This window comes from Melitaea cinxia, chromosome 3 (assembly GCF_905220565.1).
Source record: "Melitaea cinxia chromosome 3, ilMelCinx1.1, whole genome shotgun sequence".
Classification (NCBI taxonomy): domain Eukaryota; kingdom Metazoa; phylum Arthropoda; class Insecta; order Lepidoptera; family Nymphalidae; genus Melitaea; species Melitaea cinxia.
The window spans coordinates 18,206,750-18,230,769 of NC_059396.1; the positions used below are offsets into that span (position 1 = coordinate 18,206,750).

General features: G+C 33.1%; 3 protein-coding genes across 3 annotated transcripts; all 3 read left to right on the top strand.

Moving 5' to 3' along the window:
- The first annotated feature begins 292 nt into the window (after nt 1-292).
- On the top strand, nt 293-3,988 carry LOC123668236 (chymomexicain-like). Its single transcript, XM_045602012.1, has 6 exons — nt 293-512; nt 847-1,065; nt 1,633-1,756; nt 2,006-2,181; nt 3,259-3,366; nt 3,760-3,988. The coding sequence occupies exons 1-6, from the start codon at nt 293-295 to the stop codon at nt 3,897-3,899; spliced, it is 987 nt and encodes a 328-aa protein (XP_045457968.1). The 3' UTR covers nt 3,900-3,988.
- Nucleotides 3,989-7,231: 3,243 nt separating this feature from the next.
- LOC123668246 (mexicain-like) lies at nt 7,232-11,826 on the top strand. The gene is made up of 6 exons (XM_045602021.1): nt 7,232-7,451; nt 8,343-8,561; nt 9,037-9,160; nt 9,472-9,647; nt 10,440-10,547; nt 11,497-11,826. The coding sequence occupies exons 1-6, from the start codon at nt 7,232-7,234 to the stop codon at nt 11,634-11,636; spliced, it is 987 nt and encodes a 328-aa protein (XP_045457977.1). The 3' UTR covers nt 11,637-11,826.
- Nucleotides 11,827-17,199: 5,373 nt separating this feature from the next.
- On the top strand, nt 17,200-20,219 carry LOC123668258 (mexicain-like). Its single transcript, XM_045602031.1, has 6 exons — nt 17,200-17,419; nt 17,571-17,783; nt 18,376-18,499; nt 18,587-18,762; nt 19,207-19,308; nt 19,915-20,219. Exons 1-6 carry the CDS (start codon nt 17,200-17,202, stop codon nt 20,052-20,054), a joined length of 975 nt encoding a protein of 324 aa, XP_045457987.1. The 3' UTR covers nt 20,055-20,219.
- Nucleotides 20,220-24,020: the final 3,801 nt, after the last annotated feature.

The following is a 24,020-nucleotide window of genomic DNA, read 5'->3' on the forward strand; positions in this document are numbered from 1 at the left end:
TTTTTGCTTCAGGGTTTCTGGAAGACTAATAAAAAACTACCCAAATATTTCAAATCTAAAAGTTATGATAGCTATTCAACAAGTATTCCTTGGTTGCTTTCGTTATCAAAGTAATTCAAATAATTATGCAATTACAATAAATACCTTATTTACAACGGTAATAAAACATCAATTGCATGTTTAAAGAATGCTCGAAATACCTTAATACGACGAAAATGATATAAATACTAAAGAGCCTTGCTATATTTTACATCACTTCAAGCCAACAGTTGTTGAAGTACAAGAAGCAACAATGAATATTATTCTCATATTCACGTTGTTTGTGGGTCTCGCTTCAGCTAAATATATAGTGAAGTATTCACTGGAAGACGCTCGCGCTCATTTCGAGGAATTTATAAAGACTTACAATAAGGAATACGATGAAGTAGAGAAGGCGGTGAGATACGAAATATTTGTGAAGAATTTGGACAAGATCAATAAGTACAACGAAAATAGCAATCACACTGAATTTGGTAAGAACCATATATCAAACTATCAGTATCATAAGTATAAAGGTCGTAAGTAAAAACTATTCGCTACAAATTTTCCCTTTTATTACATTTTTATTTTTCGTTAATGTGAGAACTTATGACAATAATAATGTGACGTAAATATTGATATCGAATTGATAAGTAGTGCCGTAGTGTGATGCTGGTCAAAATTTCATACCAACTCATCAATTTTTTGACGTATTTTACCTATAGACAGAAAATCATACAAAAATAATAAATTAAATAAATAGAATTAGTATTTTACGATTATGATAAAACTTTTTTTCATCATCTCTTTCTCTCTAATAATTTTTAGGTATAACGCAATTTGCCGACTTGACACCCGAAGAATTTGTAGCACGGCATACAGGATACAAAATCGGTGATCTTGATGGCTACTGTACAAGCAGTGAAGATGACTTAGACTTGAAGCCAGTACAGGTACCGGAAGAATTCGATTGGCGATCTCAAGGAAAGGTTAGCCCAGTAAAAAATCAGCATGATTGCGGATCATGCTGGGCGTTTAGTACAACTGGTGAGTTAGATAACACAAGATTTATTTCAGTCACTAGCACTATTTATAAACCGTATAGCGGATTGTTTACGATACTTCAGTGTTTCAAGGACCGGTGTCATGATTACAACTAATCAATAAATAATCGAGTAATTTATGACACAGGCTACGACGATATGGCAGTGTGCCCGTGAATTGAAAGTGACTTATCACGATAATGGTAGAAAACCACTGAGTCACTTAATGAATGATTTGAGTATTTTTATTAATATTACTCTAGATAGCTAAAGTCTGAGCTGAATAAAAGTCGAAAGTTGTTGAAATACAAATCAAAGAAAATTATGTACTGTAATTACACTGTGTTACTGACATACAAAAAGAAAATGACAGTATAAAAATCACAAAGCTGTGATGGGATTTGATACATTTTATTTTAATAAGGTGTGAACTTAGAGAGGCATAAGCCTCTATCTAACAGTGAAATGCGATAGGGTGGAATGATGATGACGATGAAGAATTTATGTCTTTTTTAGTTAATCTTGACGCTACTGATAGTTTAGATTCACTGTTAAAATAATTTGTTTATAGGTAATGTGGAAAGTGCTTACGCAATTAAAACAGGGCAAATGCTGTCTCTATCAGAACAGCAACTGATCGATTGCGACAAGCAGTCTACTGGTTGTACTAGTGGTCTTCCAGCTTATGCTATTAAGTAAGTGTTTACTTCTTTTGGTTACTATTAAAATAACCTATTATAAGAACTTAAAAAAATGGATCATCAAGTAAAAGTCAGCTCCATGAACCGTAAAGAACAATTGAACTCTCCAAGATAAAGAAGAGGCAGTCAAATTTGGCAGTTTTTATTTAATTATAATTATCTTTTAAAATCGCTTTTTATCGCTCGAAAGTTTTTTTAATACGTTAAACATAATAATATTTCATTATTGATTTTATTTTTCAGATATCTGCAGCAAAACGGAGCTATGAGTGAGGATAGTTACCCCTATGAAAATAGTCAAGGCCAGTGTAGATTTGACGAACAAAAAGTTCAAGTCCAAGTTAAAGGCTGTGCGTCCATTCAAGCATCAGAAGATCAGTTATTAGAAAAATTAGTACAGATTGGGCCACTATCAATAAGTAATAATTTTTAATGAGAATTCTCACCTCACAAACTAAGAACCTAGTAGGTAATAAGTCATCACGGTCTAGAAACACAAAAGCACTAACGATCATCAGATCAATATAATGAAACAATTTTTTCATATTTTATCGCGGTTTATTATGTTTTTTTATATATTCGACGTTTCGGATACTTCACATTTATCATACCATGATAATTCAATCTAAATCTAAGCTCATCATCATTTCAGCCTATCACAGTCCACTGCTGGACATAGGCCTCCACAAGTTCACGTCAAAAATGGCGTAAACTCATGTGTTTTGCCCATACTCACCATGCTGGGCAGGCGGGTTGGTGACCACAGGGCTAACTTGACTGACGCTGAAGACGCTGCTGCCCGTCTTCGGCCTGTGTATTTCAAAGCCAGCAGTTGGATGGTTATCCCGCCATCGGTCGGCTTCTTAAGTTCCAAGGTGGTTGTGGAACCTTGTTATCCCTTAGTCGCCTCTTACGACACCCACGGGAAGAGAGGGGGTGGCTAAATTCTTTAGTGCCGTAGCCACACAGCTAGATAACCATCTGGATGACAATTTTTTTAAATTATTTCTGGTGATGTTAAACGAAACTGTAAATATTTTCGTGCTTGAAGATTTTATAGAGCTTACATTGAAGAAATTTACAGAACATTTATTCCAAATTAAGAGCAACTCTTTTCAGGAGGTATATTAAGCGTACAGAAGGTACTAACTAAATAATACTGCTCTCAAACAATGTTGTATTATTGGTAGGGTCAGCAACGACAACGGACATAAAAAATAAAGTATTTCTGAAGTTCAAGTTCAAATGTTTCAGACCATTGGTCCCATATTTTCTCCTCCTCTTCCAGGCGTTCATGAGCTCCAGTAACCACCATGTTACCATCAGGTGGACATATTTTTGCGACACTGGGGAATAAAAAAAGTGATAATAAAATGATTCAAAAATTCACAATTTTTAATTGCACGCCTCATCCAGTGCCGTCCGCTGTCGCTAAGATCATTTATATGTATATCATACCAATATTATAATTTAACACATTTCTTTTTTGTTTATAGCGGTTGACAGTACAGAAGTACAATCATATAAAGGTGGGATTATGACTGGTGATTATTGTAGAGGATACCAAGTCAATCATGCAGTACTGCTGGTCGGTTACGGAAAAGGTAAGTATTACGTTTTGTTAATTGCAGGCCTACAATAGTTTTAGCTGGACGTACAATACGGACGAGTTGCGCCTTGATACGTAAATCAAGGCGCAAAAGCTTATACTGTTCTACCGTCATACTGGGTATCCCCCCCTTGACGACAGGTTATACTTCTATGAAATGCCACTTCAAAAATATAATTTTCATATTCATTAAAACTTTCAATCACTATTGCACTTGTATAAATTTCAATATCATTATTTTTTTTTCAAATTATGTTTTTTTATACTACTTACTGCACGCATATGTGTGCGTATCTCATACTTTATTCATTATTTTTTTTCACGATCATTTATTTTTAAGCTTATAATGTTTATTTGTCAAATATAATTAATTATGAAATTGACACAGGTGAAGATGGAACACCGTACTGGCTGATAAAGAATTCTTGGGGCGAGGGCTGGGGTGATAAGGGATACTTCAAGATCCATCGAGGTGTGAACTGTGTCTTGGTGGCAGAGCGGGCACCAGTTACTGCTGTTATTGCATGATCTATTTTTGCAGTATTAGCGCACGTTGTGAGGATGTATTTTGCTTTCATTATATATAATTAAGTTTCAAAGATTCTTTTCCTGTATTATTATTACTATTTTGTAAAAAAGTGTAAATTAGTATATGTTTAATATTTTGTCGCCTTTCTTTTAATCACTAAATAAAATCATATAAGAAATAGTGGTTTTAACTAAATCCTTCCTTCATAATTCCTAAATTACCTCAAACTAATTAAATATGTGTACAAAAATGATATTTAATCACACTTAACCGTTAGGGTATCTTTTTAAAATTACTGTTTGCTGTAGAACCATCGATTCATTTCTTTCTTGTTAAGATGCTAGTCGAACTAAAAGTAACCTTTATTTGAAAACTAGCGACCCGCCCCGGCTTCGCACGGTTGCAAAAACGTTCAAAGTGTTCCTCTACTATATTATGCATGTATTATACATGTCGGCACTTGCGCTTTCGTTCGAAATTAGCAAGGAATTTATACACAACAGATGCACAACCAGAGTATTCAGAGACGATGAGCGAGAGAAATTTACCTCATCCGACATACATATAAAAGTCTCTGATATCACTCTATTTACTAAAGAAAACCGCATCAAAATCCGTTGCGTAGTTTTAAAGATCTAAGCATACAGACAGCGGGAATCGACTTTGTTTTACACTATGTAGTGATAATGTATATAAAATAATAAATCTCTCGCTATAATAAATAGCTCTCCCAAAATGCATTCTATTAGTGAAGGACTTTAGTATGTAACGTTAAAAGGAATTTGTTAATTGATTTGATAACTTTAACTTACTTATAAGATCCCAGTGCTGGGCATAGGCCTCTTTTTCCATATTAAGTAAAGATCGGAGCTTAATCCTCTACGCTACTCCACTGCGGGTTGGTGGGTATATTTCCTACTATGAGTAACAATGGCAATCAGTTGTATATGATAACAACCGGGAGCGATAGCTTAACGTGTTCTTCGAGGCACGATGGGGAGACACATAAGGACAGACATCCAAGCCTGCAAGAAAGATTTATGCAATTAAAAATATCCAATCCGGCCATACTGCATAGGGCAATTTCTTCCAAGCAACCTTTAGACAGATATGTCTACAAAAGATATTTTGTAAGAAAAAAATACACATGCCTAGGACACACGAGTATTTTTGCATCCACAACTATCCCATCTCATCACTCAATAAGTGAAATAAAAATTTAGAGGCAGGGTTGAAAAGATAAATAATAATTGTGTTTGCTGGCAAACGAAAAAAACCGACTTCAATTACATCGACAAGTAATACAACGTAGGTAGACGAAAAAAATAGTTAAGTAAATACGTATTATCAAAGATTACTCCAAAAGTTGTAATCAGATCTCGATGAAATTTGAATATGACCACATGATAAACAACGGCTTTCGATTAAATTAGAAATCATCAAAATCGGTACATCTAGATTTTCGAGGCTTTCTCTCGATTTCTCTGTGATCCCTTCACCAGATCCTGGTTTCCTTATCATGATACCACACTCAAGATATCTTCTTTCCAACAAAAAAAGAATTACCAAAAACGGTTCACAAACGACCAAGTTATCCCCGAAATACATATATATATATATATATATATATATATATATATATATATATATATATATATATATATATATATATATATATACGGTCAAATTGAGTAGTCCTCCTTTTGTGAAGTCGGCTAAAAAACAAGTGTTAATGACAACAAATGCAATCTATTCAAGAAATTTAATGATGTTATAAATCTTGCGCGCTTTGTCATAAGATCTTCCAGGCGGCGAATTTTATTTGCGATTTCCAGTCCGTACTGGTTCACATATTGTTTTCTAATGTTTACGCGAATTTTACTACGGGAGGACAGTCCTCCCGTGACCATGGTTGCTGTAAAGTATCCGAAACGTCGGGAATCAAAAGTTAACAATAAACCGCGATAAAATCCGAAAAAAGTGTTTAATTAAATGAGTAAAATTCGCGTAAACATTAGAAAACAAATGCAATCTAATTCAATAAGAAAATCAATTTACAATTTTTCTAAAACTTATCAACTATCTTTCTCTAATTTTTTTGCAGGGGGGAGACGGCAAAAAAGCAAAAAAAAACCAAAAATGAATGGTAATTTTAAAAACGGTTTAATCACTTAATAACAATGTTTCGAAGGTATAAGGATATTTTGATTTATAAGACAGTATTCCACGTGAAAGAATCAGTTTTTAAGTTGATCAATCTTCTTTTAAATTTAAGTCAACGAGTTTCTGACTTTTAGGATAGAAAATTCTTGTATATTAAATATGACATGGCTCTGCTGACCTAGTTTTCTTACGGAAAAATCAGTACTTCGTATAAGAAAAGAGGAATATATACAAACAGTAGTAATTTGTTCGTGCGCCATGTTTCCTTACATATTTAAAATCAGTCATAGGCCATGTAATAAACCTCTCAAGAACTGTGAAATTTAAGCAATACGCGCAATTAGTTTTTTTTTTCTATATTACGAGTAATTCTGCCTTTAGCACCGCAGCTAAAGATTACATTTTTTTTTAATTATTTCTAAGCCATCTTGACAGGGAAGTTTTATAGAACAATTATTGTCATTAGATTTGCAGATTTCGTTCTATTTTATTAAATAGAATGAAATCTGGACCAAGAAAAAAAAATTTTTTTTAAGTAATTTGTAATAATTTATTCCATTTGGGCCTTTTTATCCCAACATTGTGTTTTGACAGATAAAAAAAAAATATTGGACCCCGCAAAACATTAGTTACATATCGTCATAAATTATTCTAGTATCGTTGCTCGAAACTAAACAGGATGATAATGAAAAAAAAAAAATTACCTTTGTTAAATTTTAGTTTTAATTTTTTAAAGGAGTACTTTTTTACTTATGACTTTTTATAAGCAAATCATTAATTAAAAGTAAAAGAATCCATATATTATACACACTTATACGATTAATAGTAATAATATGATTTTAATTTTACAGTATGTATATCCGTATCGGATGAGTCCTCACCTAAACTGCACTTTTTTGCTTAAGAGTTCATAGAAGACTAAATAACCTATCTCTGCATTTAAAATCTAAAAGTTATGACAATTATTTGCAAAGTATTTTTTTTTTTTCGTTATCAAAGTAATTCGAATAATTATGCAATTACAATAAATACCTTATTTACAACAGTAATAAAACAGATATTACATGTTTAAAGAATACTTAAAATGTCTTAATACTAGACGAAAATGGTATAAATACTGAAGAGCCTTGCTATATTTTTCATTCTTCTTGAAGTACAAGAAGCAACAATGAATATTATCTTCATACTCACGTTGTTTGTGGGTCTCGCTTCAGCTAAATACATAGTGAAGTATTCACTGGAAGACGCTCGCGCTCTGTTCGAGGAGTTTATAAGAACTTATAACAAAAAATACGATAAAGCGGAGAAGGCGATGAGATACGAAATATTCGTGAATAATTTGGAGCAAATTAATAAGAACAACGAAAAAAACAATCACACTGAATTCGGTAAGCTCCGTATACGTATAAAACTATCAATTACACATTTTAAATTTTATTTTTCATCAAATCAGCTTTATTAGTATGATAAATCTTGACAATAATAATGTTTTAATCGAATTGATAAATGATTTATACTATTTTTTTGTAATTAAGTTGTTCTAAATTTAAATATCGGGACCTAAGTTGTTTTCTAGTTTACGCGAATTTCACACATTACCTACAACTTTTTCTTATTTTATTTCGGTTTATCGGGTTAACATAAGGTTTGCATAAACATTACATAAACACTTAGAAGTAAAAACAATGCTGGTTCAAATTTTATGTCAATTTATAGTAAACTGTACGAAAATACAACAAGTATTTTTATATTCATCTACATGCAATCAATCATACGAATATAGAAAAATTCAGTTAATTCAGTTAATTTATACAATATATCACACAGCCCCAGCAGCCTTTCGCAGTCCACTACTGGACATACGCCTCCACAAGTTCATGCCAAAAATGTCGTGAACTCATGTGTTTTTCCCATAGTCACCACGCTGGGCAGGCGGGTTGGAGACCCCAGGGCTGGCTTTGTCGCACCGAAAACACTGCTGCCTGCCTTCGGCCTGTGTATTTCAAAGCCAGCAGTTGGATGTTCATCCAACCATCGGTCGGCTTTTTAAGTTCCAAGGTAGCAGTGGAACTGTGTTATCCCTTAGTCGCCTCTTACGACACCCACGGGAGGGGGAATGCTATATTCTTTGATGTCGTAACCACACAGCATATACACCGCCTAAAACGAGTTTTGATTAATTTACCGTAATATATCGCATATTTTATTATATCACATAACGTTAAATCAAACAATAATTGAAATCATTAATAAATTTGTATTCACACAATTTATTTTAGGTATAACACAATTTACCGACTTGACTTCCGAAGAATTTATAAAACAGCATACAGGATTCAAAAGCGGTAACCTTGGTGACTACTGTACTATCGGGGAAGATGTTTTGGACTTAAAGCCAGTAGAAGTTCCTGAAGAATTTGACTGGCGATCTAAAGGAAAGGTTAGCCCAGTAAAAGTTCAACATCATTGCGGATCATGCTGGGCGTTTAGTACTACTGGTGAGTGACATAACACGAAATTTTAATGTGATATAACTTTTTAAATTCCATGATCTTAGTGACCACTTATTAAGTAAGTCATAAAGTGGGTTACTTTCTACGATTGCTATTACTACTTCTGAGTTCCCAATATTGCAGTTTGGCAAACAGCATGGTCAAAAGTACCCAGTTGAGTTACACAGGGTATGGATCTTACTTGAAAGTTGAACCGTCGTGGTGTTGTTTTTAAGCAGCTAGATCTTTTCGATATGCTGAATTGCTAAAAGTCGAAAGTAGATAAAAGTCGAAATTTGTTGAAATAGTTCAAAAATATTTTTGTTAGTGACAGATGCGACGAGGCAGATAATTTAAGAATAAAGCAGGGATGAGAAATGTTATGAAATTTGATTTATTTGGTACTAAGAACACGTTCTGCCGTGGGTACTCATGATTGATTTTTTTAATTTTGGATAACATTAAGTTTATTTATTTTTAGGTAACGTGGAAAGTGCTTACGCAATCAAACATGGTAAAATAGTGTTATTATCAGAACAACAACTGATCGATTGCGACAAACAGTCTGATGGTTGTAATGGCGGTTTTCCAGCTTATGCAATTAAGTAAGTTACCGATTTTATTAAATTATTATTAAAAACAAATTGTTCGAAGCAATAAAAGTTTTCTGATTGTATTATAACGAAGTAGCAATTAATCGTGAAGAACAATTTAACTCTCAATATTTATGTATGATAATTCACAGGGTTGCAAGGTCAAACCTATTATGTTTGCTAATTTTTGTTTCTATCCCACTATTTCTAACATTATTAGGCTCTTTTTGTCTTTTAAAATAGCGGTTCGTTGTTTGCAAATAGGTTTCCAATCACACAATGAAATAATTTATGTTAAATTAATTGTTAATTTTTTTTTTTAGCTATCTAATGAAAAACGGAGCTATGGCTGAAGAAAGTTATCCGTACGAAGCAAAAGATGGTCAGTGTAGATTCGACAAACAAAAAGTTCAAGTGCAAGTCAAAGGTTGCACAAACATAAAAGCATCAGAAGATCAGTTACTTGAAAAATTAGTGCAGATCGGACCACTATCGATAGGTAATACATTTAATAAGATAATTGCCAAATTTGATAGATAAAACACAACTCAAAATTAGTCGTTGTTCGAATTTGATTTCAATTCATTTATACATGGGTTTAAAACACCTGAGGTGATAAAAAATTCTTATCTCACGAATACAAAAATTCTAGTAGAAAGTGAATCCTGTGTCGGAGGTACAGAAACATTTACTTTTTATTTTTTAGCACTAACGCTTCGACCAAGATAAATATCTGGATCGTTAATTTTTTTTAATAATATAATCAATTATTAGATATAACTCGAAAAGTACATATCAGATCTGCATTTAATTTAAATGGTACTAAATGACAAGCACCATCTTTCGTTTAAAAAAAGAACATTGTGTTTTGACTAGCCCGTTGGCGCAGTTTGTAGTGACCCTGCTTTCTGCTCCGGGGGTTGTGGGTTCGATTCCCAACCCGTGTCTGGGTGTAATATATATATATTTATTTATACATTTATATATGTCTTATCTATTAGTATGTTTATTAAAAAAATAGCTGTACCAGTCGGCTTTTACCTATAACACAAGCATTAAGTTGCTTACTTTAGGAACAGACGACCGTGTGTGTATTGGGTAGATATTTATTATTTATTTATTATTTATTAGAAAGAGAATTATCGAAATCGGTCCACTCAGTACTCAGTACCTCCTCCTTTCTTGGAGTCGGTTACAAATTAAGAATTACTGAAATCTCAGGAGATTGATCCCAAACTTACGGAGAAACTTTAAGTACCTATAATATTTTAACACTTTATGTTGCTTATAGCACTGGACGGCGATGCAGTGAAACAGTATAAAGGTGGAATTATGATTGGTGATTTTTGTCGAGGACAAGATGTCAATCACGCAGTATTGCTGGTTGGTTATGGAAAAGGTACGCGTGCCACTTTGAGGTAGAGCATATCAGGATATATGCTGCTCAAAATCTAGCAGCTCATCTGAGGAACCACTTTAACATTACAGAAGATCAGTTAAATAATACCGCTGTCAAGTAGTATTGTGTTTTAGTTTTGAGTAAGGTAGCTAGAGCTCCTGTAGACGGTTGAGGTTAGTGTTGGCAACGCGGTTGCGGCGTCTATAAGCTACGGTAACCGATTTTGCGATTAATTCGAGCACTTCAGAACAACATAATGAGGATAGCTTTGCACCTTGTGACGTACTCCCATCACACTTGAGCCCTTTATATTTTGACAAACGTTTAAGGCAGCCGAGCAAATCAAAAAAATTATACTCACTCCCCACACCAGTAAAACCCCTACTTAGCTTTCTGGCCTCCACAACCAAGAGTTAGTATCAGAAATGGACTTTACAACTTTGTGCATTAATAATAAATAAATAAATGCTTCACACTCAAAGGCCCCCAGTAGGATTTTCTACTGTGCTGGGGGTCCGGAAACACACAATACACAAGCACAAACGCCCAGACCACGACAAACATCTATATAGCCAATACAAATATCTGTCGTGAGCGGGGATCGAACCCGCGATCGCCAACGCAACAGTCTGTACTGTGACCACTGCGCCAACGCGTCGTCATTCATTCTGAGTTACAACACACGTTAAAATAAAGTATGTCTTTTCTACTATGTGGTATTTGCTTATGTAATAAAATTATAGTATTTTAACAGCTAAATAACTTGTTTTATATATCTATGTATGCGTAACTGCATTTACACGTATTTCGTATTCTATATGAAGAAAGAGACCTATACCCAGCAGTGAGATATTACAGGCTGAAGCGTAATCATAGTTTCATGATTATTTTTATATTTTTGTCTTATATCGTATTTAATAATAAAAATAATTAATTATGACATAAACAGATAAAGATGGAACACCATACTGGCTGATAAAGAACTCCTGGGGCGAGAACTGGGGTGAAAATGGTTACTTCAAGATCCATCGAGGTGTAAACTGTGTCTTAATGATGACGCTGGCACCGGTAACTGCTGTCATTGCATAAATTGTTTTTGTGAGCGTGAACTTAGCGATAATTGTCCATAATTAAAATTTCAGTGATTTCTTCTTTGATTTTCTTTTTCTTTTTCTTCTTCTTTTGATTAATTTCTTTTTCTTAATTAATTAAGAAATGTTAACTTGCATGTTTAATGTTTTTATTCTATTTTTTTTTTCTTCTAATCACTTGTATGAATTGTTTGCTTACTGAATTTATGGAAATAACAGTCATATAAAAAATTAAATTGAAATTTTATTTATATCCTTCTTTCATTATTCAATGATGATTTAAAAATAATTAGAACTGCTTATGTAAACAATGTTTTAGTTTTGTATTCGCGCAATGTTCTTTTTTAAAATTTGCTGAAATAGTCTTTCAATTTACTATGTACTTATTAAGTGTAATCTCCATTTTAAAATTCTCCATACTTTCTATCCTCTATTATATTAAGTAAAACTATGTGTGGTTATTACTACTTCAGAATTGTAAGCCAAGAAATAAGTTGAAATATTGTTTTATACATTACTCGGAACATTTACTGAGTACGAGTATAGTATATTCATCATTACATAGTATAAAACAAAACGGCCATTCTCCGATTAGCAAATTTTTCGTGTCCGGGCTTGTTTAAACCGTAATATCATAATATTCAATCATGCACTTTTTTATATATTTTAGATAGCATCCGTACCTAGCTGTAAAAAAAATATTGGCTTCTGTTTTAAGTAATTAAGACTAAATTAATTTAACTTATGTTCAAAAAACCTCTGTTCTCTAATTACCGTGGCGTGTCCGCACACCAACTTAATCTTAAAACTTGCTTGTAATTTTTATAGCGTATAGATTTACTTTGATCCATTCAACGTTTTAAACGATATTAAGCAGCGTGTATCGCATAACAAAATATCAACTCAATAGGACCAGTCTACAAATAATTATTATGAAGTAATCGTATGTCCAATGGAAACTTCTAATTACCGTAACATCTGCTGTTCTCGACTGCACATCCCTAAATAAAAGTATTTGGCACATCACTACCGTACGCATCGCGTCTCGACAGTGTGTACCGAGGTCCATCAGCAGTTGGATGACTCTCATGTTAGTGTACCGCCAATGAAGCACGTGAGTATATAATTACCGTAGCCTTGGTTAAAAACTTTTCTAATTACCGTTGTTCTTATTTTAATACTAGATTTTTAAGATAGACCCAAGTTGATCATGTAAATGGAGACAGTACTTTGGCCTCCGTACGTTGCAATAAGCTAGAATTTGTATACTGTGTCGGTTTTAAACATTTTTATGAAAATTTATCGTTTTCTAATTACCGTATACTAGTTACCATATGTTTATAATTACCGTTGTATGAAAAAGTAATACTTGTTTACCGCGGTTTTCGTAGATTATTATTATTATTGTCCGTAAATATGTCTATATTATATGCTGACCATTCATCAAATTATTTAATTTATAAGATAGGAAAACTTAAAAAGACCAAAGAGGAAGTTAAAGAAAATAGAAGGCATGTCGCGCGACAATGCCGAGAACGAATTAAAAATGCCCCTTTTTGTATTAGCAATCAAAAAAAAAAATAATAGAGAGAAGGGTACAATAAAAAAAATAAAAAAATACTGCCTATCTGCGAAATGTCACCAAAAGCCGGAAGAAAACTCAAAAAAGAGGTAGAAAAAATTTCAGAGCTTACTATAAAAGACAAAAGGAAAAGGGAAAATTGAAAACAATCGAGGAAGAAGTGACCTTAGATATAGAGGTGCTTGATAACAATATAACAGATCCTCTTGAAACTTTTTCACACCACATCTCAATGATTTATCATACTCCTTGCGCTAAAAAGTACACTAAAAGAATACAAAATTGTCGCGAAAATCCCAAATCAAAAAAAAGAAGATAATCAGCAAGACGAAATTTTTCTGTAGTCGACTTCTTTTGAAAAAGAATTAGTTCCCTTGAAGAAGACACCAAATTTTAAACCTTCTTTAACCACATCAACGCCGCGTCCATCTAGTGGTCTGTCATCATCTTTTACTGAAAGTATGATATTTTATTATTAATCAATAATGAGCATTTGACCGAAAATAAAGATACAAGTGTGAATATTACGGAACGAGCGTCTTCCTTGTGTTCAACACCAACTTCACCATCTTCAAAGATAACTGTCGAGAAACCGATACGTAAAAAAATCTCACTCTTATTGTTATTTAGAAGGCATGTATAGAAAACAAAGAAATGTCATATTTGAGACAAAACAATAGAGCTAAGAAGGGCAAAAGAAAAGTACAGGAAGCAAGCATTAAGACTGAAATATAAAACACGCTACATCCAAAACCAAAACAAAGTCATGATAAAGAAATAGAACCAAAGTATTTACATAATAATAATATAGAGACTACTGTAGAGAAAACCAAACAAGACGTCCAAATTTTTGTAGAGCAAGATGTGATCAGTCACATTTGTCCTGGCAAGAGAGAATATATTTCAAGAAAAACGTGGCGTGAACTCATGTGTCTTGTCTTGTCTTGCCCATAGTCACAACGCTGGGCAGGCGGGTTGGAGACCGCAGGGCTGGCGCTGCTGCCCGTCTTCGGCCTGTGTATTTCAAAACCAGTAGTTGGATGATTATCCCGCCATCGGTCGGCACTTTCAAGTTCCAGGGTGGTAGTGGAACTGTGTAATCCCTTAGTCGCCTCTTACGATACTCACGGGAAGAGAGGGAGTGGCTATATTCTTACTGCCGTAACCACACAGCATATTTTCTAATTACCGTTACATTAAATATAAAAATTTTCTAATTACCATACCCATAAATTTTTTAAGTCTCATTATCTAGAAAACCGCAATTAACTGTTACATGCCAAAATAATTATTGAATTCGTATTTTTGATTTGCTTCATATTTTAATGTGTTTAAGTCAAATCAGTGAAAAATAAAAAACGTCACGGTAATTAGGCAAAGAACGCCGAACTGGAGAATGACCGAAAATCGCTTCCCGCTGTCTGTATGATTAGATCTTAGATCTTTAAAACTACGCAGCGGATTTTTGATGCGGTTTTCTTTAGTAAATAGAGTGATTCCAGAGGAAGGTTTATGTGTATAATACATGCACATTATAGTAGAGAAATACTGATAGTTTTTTCAACCGTGCGAAGCCGAGGCGGGTCGGTAGTTTGAATATAAGTTGATCTGAATCAAAAAATCTAATATAAAAGCTTGATGCGATTCAGAAAGGTTTCGTTTTCTACACGGTTTTAATGCATCTTGGCATCGGCGTGGTTGCGGCGCCAATTCGGTTTGGTATGTTAGTATTTTTATATGTAGTAGGTATATGTGAACACAGACAACTATATAGTAAGTACTTAAGTTTAGATAGCGATCGTTACTCATAGTAGGGAATATATCCGCCAACCCGCATTGGAGCAGCGTGGCGGATTAAGCTCTGATCCTTCTCCTACATGGGGAAAGAGGCCTATGCCCAGAAGTGGGATATTACAGGCTGAAGCTATAAGTTTAACTATTTCCGAAAAATTGTCAAAAACTATTTTCATTAAAAAAATCCTAGAAAAATCGAGGACGGATAGACCAGTAGAGTACAAAAAGGATACAAATCCAAATAGATAACCAAATATTATCATCGAAATTTTTTGATTTATTATAATGTGGCACCTAGTATAAAACAAAGCTATAAAATGGTGTAAATGACCGAATGCACCTAATAAAGGTGACATCTTTCACAAATAGGTCGGAACACATGGCACTGGAGTATCGGCGCATGCCTCGTGAGCCCATCGAATCCAGTCCTCGTCCTGACTTTCTAAGCAAACAACGCAATGTGTCTCTTAGGTGGCCTACGCAGATTTGACACGCTGTTGACGATTTTCTTGTAATGTCTTGTCTCTCCATTATTTAAGATATAAGTTTACCTGAAATAATAAAATCAGACTTTAATAATGTTTAAAATATCATCATTATCATCATCATCATTTCAGCCTATCACAGTCCACTGCTGGATATATGCCTCCACAAGTTCACGCCAAAAACGGTGTGAACTCATGTGTATTACCCATAGTCACCACGCTGAGCAGGCGGGTTGGTGACCGCAGGGCTGGCTTTGTCGCATCGAAGACGTTGCTGTCCGTCTACGGCCTGTGTATTTCATTGCCAGTAGTTGGATGGTTATCCCGCCATCGGTTGGCTTTTTTAGTTCCCAGGTGGTAGTGGAACTGTGTTATCCCTTAGTCGCCTCTTACGACACCCACGGGAAGAGAGGGGGTGGCTATATTCTTCATTGCTGTAACCACACAGCAGTTTAATATATACAAATAAATAAAATTGGAGTGTCTGTTTGTAATATTAAAATAACCGTTTTTTACTAAATGCATATGGATGTATACACGATACATATACCAAAATAGCATTTTTTTACAATTTTTGTTAGCCTGTCTCTCTGTTTGTTCCAGCTAATCTCTAAAATGGCTGCACCGATTTCGACGGGACTTTCAGTGGCAGATAGCTGATGTAATAAGGAGTATCTTAGGCTACTTTTATTTTAGAAATCTATATATTTTGTAACTGCGAACTGAACAATATTTTTTTCTATCACAGTATTATATAAACATGAAAAAATAATTGTTCAGCCATAGGGGAAAATACACTGTTCTAGGAAACTTCTAGGGACTCAAAGAACATAATTGAAATGGATATAACCTTATATTCATGTAATACGAGTTTAAAGAACTAAATCTAAAAAAATACTTACCAAACGAAATTTAAATGCTGTTAGGAATAACAGCACACGTAAATCTTGCATCAACCAGTATTTTTTAGTATACACGTGACGTGTCGATCCCACGCAAAATAAATTTATCTACTCTCATGACCTGTACGAGAGGGCCTAACTATATATATGTTCGGGTAAAACTTCGTCGTTTATGAACCGATTTTGATAATTCTTTTTTTTTTCGGAAAGGAGATATCGCAACTCTAGTACCATGATAAGGAAACCAGGATGATGAAATCCCAGAGAAATCGAGAGAAAACCTCGAAAATCGTAGTGACAAAGCTACAAACTCTCGTGCTACCAAGCCAGCCCTGCAGTCACTAATCCGCCTGCTCAGCGTGGTGACTATGAGCAAAACACATGAGTTCACGTCATTTTTGGCGCGAACTTGTGGAGGCCTATGTCCAGCTGTGGACTGCGATAGGCTGATGCGTTTGTGTGTGTCCGTCCGGTACTACGGGACTATCCCCTACCTAGACAGCTGGAGATTTAGAATAATATGTAGGCAACATTTCTATGGAATCGGAAATCACGCGAGTGGGACCGCGAGGTGCAGCTATCTCATTATTGTAGTTACTAAAAGAATGCAAAAATTGACGTACTTTAATGTAATGATAATAAAGATATGCATATTTCTAATAAGGAAATGTGATAAGAATCCAATGGTATGTTAAAAACGCATTTTCGTTGTGTAGTTTGAAATATAAAAAGCGTACACCGTCAGTATTGATATTACTTGAAGTCGGTCAACTGTCTTCTTAGTATTATAAAGTAACAATGAATATAATTGTCTTATTTGTGTTTTGTGTCGGTTTAGCTTCTGCTAAGAACATACTGAGGTATTCACTGGAGGATGCTCGCGATCACTTCGAAAATTTTATACAAGACTATAACAAGGAATACGATGAAGAAGAGAAGGCAGTAAGGTATGAAATATTTGTGAAGAATTTGGAGAAGATTAATAGTCTCAATGAGAATAGTGATGGTGCTGTATTTGGTAAGTTCCGAATCGTTCTTTTTTATAATATATCTTTTGTTCCTTGAACCGTTTCAACGACTATATTGACAACCAGAAATTGTTATTTATTAACTAAGTCTAGTTCTACTAAATGTACAACTTTGTATCATACATTTCCTTTTTATTTTAGCTATAAATAAGTTTAGCGATTTGACCTCTGAAGAATTTATTCAAAGACACACAGGATACATAAGGAGTAATGTTAGTGGCGCTTGCATCAATAGTGGTGACTTGGACTTAAAGCCAGTGGATGTACCTGAAGAATTTGATTGGCGTCAAAAAAGAGTAGTTACTGAAGTAAAAAATCAGATATGTGGTTCCTGTTGGGCTTTTAGTGCAATTGGTAAGTTAAAAATAATCTCTTAGCGACAAAACTTAGAATAAAATTATATCTACAATAATGCATGACATTTGCTTTTATTGCCATTTTTTTTTTTGCATTTGCCATGTTTGTATATTCATCAATAAATCAAGTTTAATGACCATGATGCTGACGATTACTTTAAATTTCATAAATATGTTATAAAAGATCACGGTTTAGTGATACTACTCTCGAGGAGTGAGTGTTGTATTCCTATGATTTGAGTCAGGTAGTCAGAGCTCTGGGAGGATTGGCAAAAGGGTTGGCAACTCGCTTGCAGTACTCTTAGTATTTATTGGCAGCCGTCTATAAGCTACGGTACCCGCGTACCATCAGGTAGAACCATAAAATAATATGCATTTTGGAAGGACCCTTACACTAAGAGTCGAAGTGGAACAGCATTTAAAAAAGTGGCACGATAGCAAATATAGTTAAATTTTTATTGTTTTTTGTAACTATAACCATCATCGAATATGAAATATTCTGTCCACAATATGACATTGATATTAAAGGTAAATAGCAGTTGCCAATAACATAACCATCATAAATAAGTATAATTTGTACGTGCTCTAAGGTACGGTGGAAAGTGCTTACGCGATCAAAACTAATCAACTAGTGGACCTATCAGAGCAAGAACTGATTGATTGCGAGAAAAAGTCTTATGGTTGCAGAAGTGGAAACCCAGAAACAGCATTAAAGTAAGTTAGCTTTAGCTCACTTTAAAGCTATTACAAAAATACCTCTATAGTCAAATTTGTAATAATATGTAACGGTTTTATGTTTAGGTATATTCAAGATAACGGGGCAATGACCGAAGATGACTATCCCTATGAAGCTAGAGATGGCATGTGTAGATTAAACCCGCAGAAGGTTAAAGTTAGAGTTAAGAACTGTGTGAAAGTACAAGCCAAAGAAGATGAATTCGCAGAGAAATTATTACAATTGGGCCCTTTGTCAATCGGTAATACTCTTTAATATATTTTTTAATGAAGTTGCAGTCGTATGTAAATGAAACTTTTTATTTGGAAGTAACGCAAAAATCGTTTAGCTTAATTTGAACGATTGCTTAGTAAATCATTCATAACTTACAATCTTTAAACAATTGAAATATTTTAAGTAATAGTCTTGAAAGTTTTATCTAGATCTTGATTTGTCATATCTGATTTGATATATCGGTTTTTGACTTCGATAATCTATTTTAATGTTGCAAACAGTGATTATTCAAAAAACTCCATTACACATACTAAAAAGAGGCAGACGGTCCTTCTGACCTTAATGCGAATAATGACGAATGATTTGCTCGCGATTGCAAAATTGTCCTTATTATTGACGATGTACAAGAATATTACGATTTATTTGTTAATATGAATTATTGTAATTGAATGTATGATTATGTGGATTACAGTGGTTGATGGTGAAACAGTACAACATTATAATGGTGGAATATTGAAAGAATGTCGAGGGATAAATATCAATCATGCTGTACTGCTGGTTGGTTATGGAAAAGGTATACAAATAAATCTATAAATTAAAACACAAAAAATTGCAGAATTACATTCCATCAGATCAATGCGTTCCAATAACAAACTTAGCGGTTATATATTTTGGGATTTATTTGTTGATTTCTAATATCTATACAAATAAATAAAATTGGAGTGTTTGTTTGTAATATTAAAATAAATGCTTTTTACTTAATGCATATGGATGTATAACACGGTACATATACGAAAATAATATTATTTTATAATTTTTGTTTGTCTGGCTGTTTGCTCCGGCTAATCTCTGAAACGGTTGGAATGATTTTGACGGGACTTTAACTAGCAGATAGCTGATGTAATAAGGAGTAACTTAGGCTACTTTTATTTTAAAAATTTATTTATTTGTAACTCTGCGATTTGAAAATATTTTTTTTAATTCTACTCGGACGAAGTCGCGAGCGCAGCTAGTTTATTATAAAACTGCATAATTTCAGACTCTAATTCTTGAGTATAACATAGGTAAATTGAACTTATTAATTTTTTTTAAAGATCCCATATACTCTTTGCATACTACGCCAACGGTCTAGTCCCAGGTTTCTTTTGAACAATTATAATTTAATGTATTACAAATTCAGGTGAGGATGGAAAACCATACTGGCTGGTAAAGAACTCTTGGGGTGCGGATTGGGGTGAAAATGGATACTTCAAGATGCCCAGAGGAGTAAACTGTGCCTTCGTCGCCGACCAACCACCACTAGGCGTTGTAATTGCGTAAAGTAAATATAACAGTAATCCTTTATGACGTCATAAAAAGCGATATTTCTTCTTGTATATCAATGTAGTGTGTGAAACTATAAATGTTTGATATTTCTAGTGAGAATCTTCCTTACATTAAATATCTGCTTTGTTAACTTTAATACATTAAATTGAATTGAAATCATAAAAGCATTATTATTCCTTTTATTACCTTTAAAATAATTTAAACCGACCTGTAAAAGAGTAAGTTCTGTACATAATTATTATTTATATATGCATATTTTTTGTTTCAAAAAGTCTTAGTATATTGTAAACATTTTTTGTTTTGAAATACACCATATCCCATCTCATACCTTATATATAGACATTAAAAAAATATGATGGTGAATTTTTTATAGATACATATTATGTTTCAGTAGATAAAATATAATTTGTCTGACTCAGACTTTTTATTCATTAGATTATTACAACTGCCGATTTAAACAATTATTTTGTCTTATATTATATCTTTATAAAAATGTAAATTAATAATAAATAAGGTTTTCTTGTGATAAAACTCTTACAGTCAACACAGAATCTTATTATTTTTAAGTTTTTATTTAACTTGTAATTTTATATTTATGTATGTGTTTACAATATCTTTGTAAGGGTAGATTCTTGTACCTCAATTTTGATGAATATAGCTTAAATCGATTATGCTGGAGTTTTGTATACACATTTAGTTTGGATGACAATGCATGGTTAGCTTAGTGACGTCATTTGAAATCCAACATGGCAGAACACCCAAGATGGCGAATCAAAGGACTTGATGAGAGCTTTTATGTCAATCAAATTTTTTAATGATATTATATGTTGATAGGAAAAGTTTTAAAAGAAAAGTATATTATGTAATTTTTCGCGCATTGAAAATAAAAGCTTGTACAAGAAAAAATATATTTTCGTCTCATTTATCAAATCGTATTTTTGTAATAAAACTGTTCGCGTGATAAAATAACGCAAGATGTTTCAAACAAGACCACGAGTGTTGCTCTCACGGAATAATTGGACGCAGCGGGCTCCAGATAATCCGGGTTTGAGTCCCGTGCATTGTGTTCGATTTAATCAATTAATTTTATCGACTGGAGCTGGGGATTTTACGCATGATGTCTATATCGGAATAGATGATGATTGCTGCTGATCATTCGTGGAATGGATCCTTTATAGGGATATTTGTTGCTATAGACGAAAACATAGTGTACTGAATATAGGGGAAATATGTTGATAATATGTGGGGGTGGATAATCTCAAACACGATTGGTCTTGTTTTAATTTGATTTTAAATATACGGTAACATAAAAAATATCTGTAATAATGTATATTTTATATTAAATCTGTAATTAAGTGCATCTGATTTTTTTATCTATCAAAGAATATTAATATTTAATTCGAGTGTAATTTGTAATTATTTTTAATATCTAGTATAAATAATGAAAAGATGTTTTCATTTTTATATGCCTTAAAAATTGTTTAACATACGTATATTGACAACAGAAGCTGAAGAAAATATTTAAAACATTGTTCATATTAGTTATATTGCTACGAACCTTTGATAAATTTTTATATTATTAAGTTGCACAAGCCCTTAAATTCAACAAGCTCCTTTCTGGTGGGTTGTCTGGAAGAGATCACTATCTAGTGATAAGATCGCCCGTTGCATGCGACGTAATTATTATTATTTTTTCCCTTTAAGCTTTATACTTATGTAATTGTTATATGTTACTGTGTGCAATAAAGTTATTTATTATTATTATTATTATAAATTTTGCTTAAGGATAAAAATAATTAAAGCAATGATTAATAGGGTTTTTAAAACACGTGTTCAGTAATATTTTTATGAGTATAACGGAGGAAGTTGACCTATCATATGGTTCTTTTTACTTCTTTTATATACATAATAATTGTGTTTGATAAAGAAAAAGTAGGAATATTTTTAAAAAAATTCTGGAGATTTCAAAGATATTATCATTACACATTGGTTTAATAGCACGTAGCAAAAATACAAGAAAAACTTCTATTGAGTCTTTTAGACTTCGTGTTATAATTTAAAAAAAAATAATGAATAAAAATGAATGAATCCTTACGATGTCGAACGCATATCTTTATATTACACATATATATTATGTATATCAATTAACGATGGAAAAAAAACTGCAAAACAGTTTCATGTATAGTCATTTCTCCGTACTCCTTTTACCAAAACGGTAAATTTACAAAGCCCATTCAGTAGTTCAAGTGACCAGTGTCGGTAGCATCACGAATTCATTCGTAAATTCTAATCCTACTTTAGACGTTTTATAATAACAATCGTCTGCTTATACACCAGTGGATGCTGTGAATGCGATTATAACAAAGAATATTCCTGTTAATGAAATTCTTTGAATCAATGAACTACGGTGCCTTACGGTCTGGTAGCTTGAATTTCGTATCTCAATCGGTGTATCTTTATATTTGTACTATTAAATATACTACAAAGGCGAATGTTTCTATTGTGTTTTGTCTATTATAGAAGATATTTATATCAAATATTTATAACTGTAAATTCGTTTCAAGGATACTTTAGTAACTATATGTAGAAGGTATTGGTGGTTGTTTGTCTTGAGGGTACAATCAACATAAATGGATGTGTTATTATGAGAATTGTGACCAATGACCGAGATGTATACGCGATAATTAACCGACTTCCAAAAGTGGAGGAGGTTCTCAATTCGGCTGTATTTTTTTTATGTATGTTACACCAGAACTTTTGACTGGGTAGACCGATTTCGACCAAAACATTTCTAATCGAAAGGACCCATTTAAATTTATTTGAGACCTAACAACTACTTTTCGAGTTATATCTAATAATGCGTTTTTACTTGACTATTTTTTCGTCGACCTATGTTGTATTATACCGGATAACTTTTTACTGGATGTACCGATTTTGATGATTTTTAATTTAATCGAAAGCTGATATTTATTATGTGGGCACATTTAAATTTCATCGAGATTTGATAACTAATTTTGGAGTAATCTTTGATGACACGTATTTACTTGACTATGTTTTTCGTCTACTTACGTTGTATTACTTGTCGATGTAATTGAAGTCGTTTTATTTTCGTTTGCGAGCAAATAGTTATAAATTTTAATAATTCCTATCATTGCTAGATATATTTTACAATTACAAGGTTTTACTGCCAAATAACGATTTATTGATTATTTATAGAAATAACATATTTGTGTTTCTTAGTTTTCAGTTAAGGACTTAATTGTGAAGGTTAAGTTTTATTTTAAACAAAGCCGGCTAAATTAAAAGCTTATTTCAACCAAGGTTTCAATGTTAAAATTTTCAAATAATGCTATTTTATTTTTCATTGCATACGTTCCAAAACTTAAGCTATATGAAAATCAATACGTATAATAAAAATGTAACGGGTCGCTGTCTGTACATGTATGATATAAAGAAAAAATATTATTGGGACCATTATCAACGAAGATGGCACCCAAAACATTGATTTTCAAAATTTTGTCTGTTTGTCTGTGCGTTTGTGCACTCTAAACTCAGAAACGGCTTATCCGATTTAAATGTGGTTGTTACTAATATATTGTAACAGTACTTGTTTCATGTCAATCGGTTTATATAAAAAAAGTTATGCCAATTTAAATAATCACGTTGAACATGTAAAGTCACTATTCCACGCGGACGAAGTCGCGAGCACAGCTAGTAGGTAAAATAATAATAATAATAATAATAATAATAAATAACTTTATTGCACACAGTAACATATAACAATTACATAAGTATAAAGCTTAAAGGGAAAAAAAAATTAATAATTACGTCGCATGCAACGGGCGGTCTTATCACTAGATAGTGATCTCTTCCAGATAACCCGCCAGAAAGGAGCATGTTGAATTTAAGGGCTTGTGCAGCTTAAGAATATAATATAATATATATTAAATAATATATACA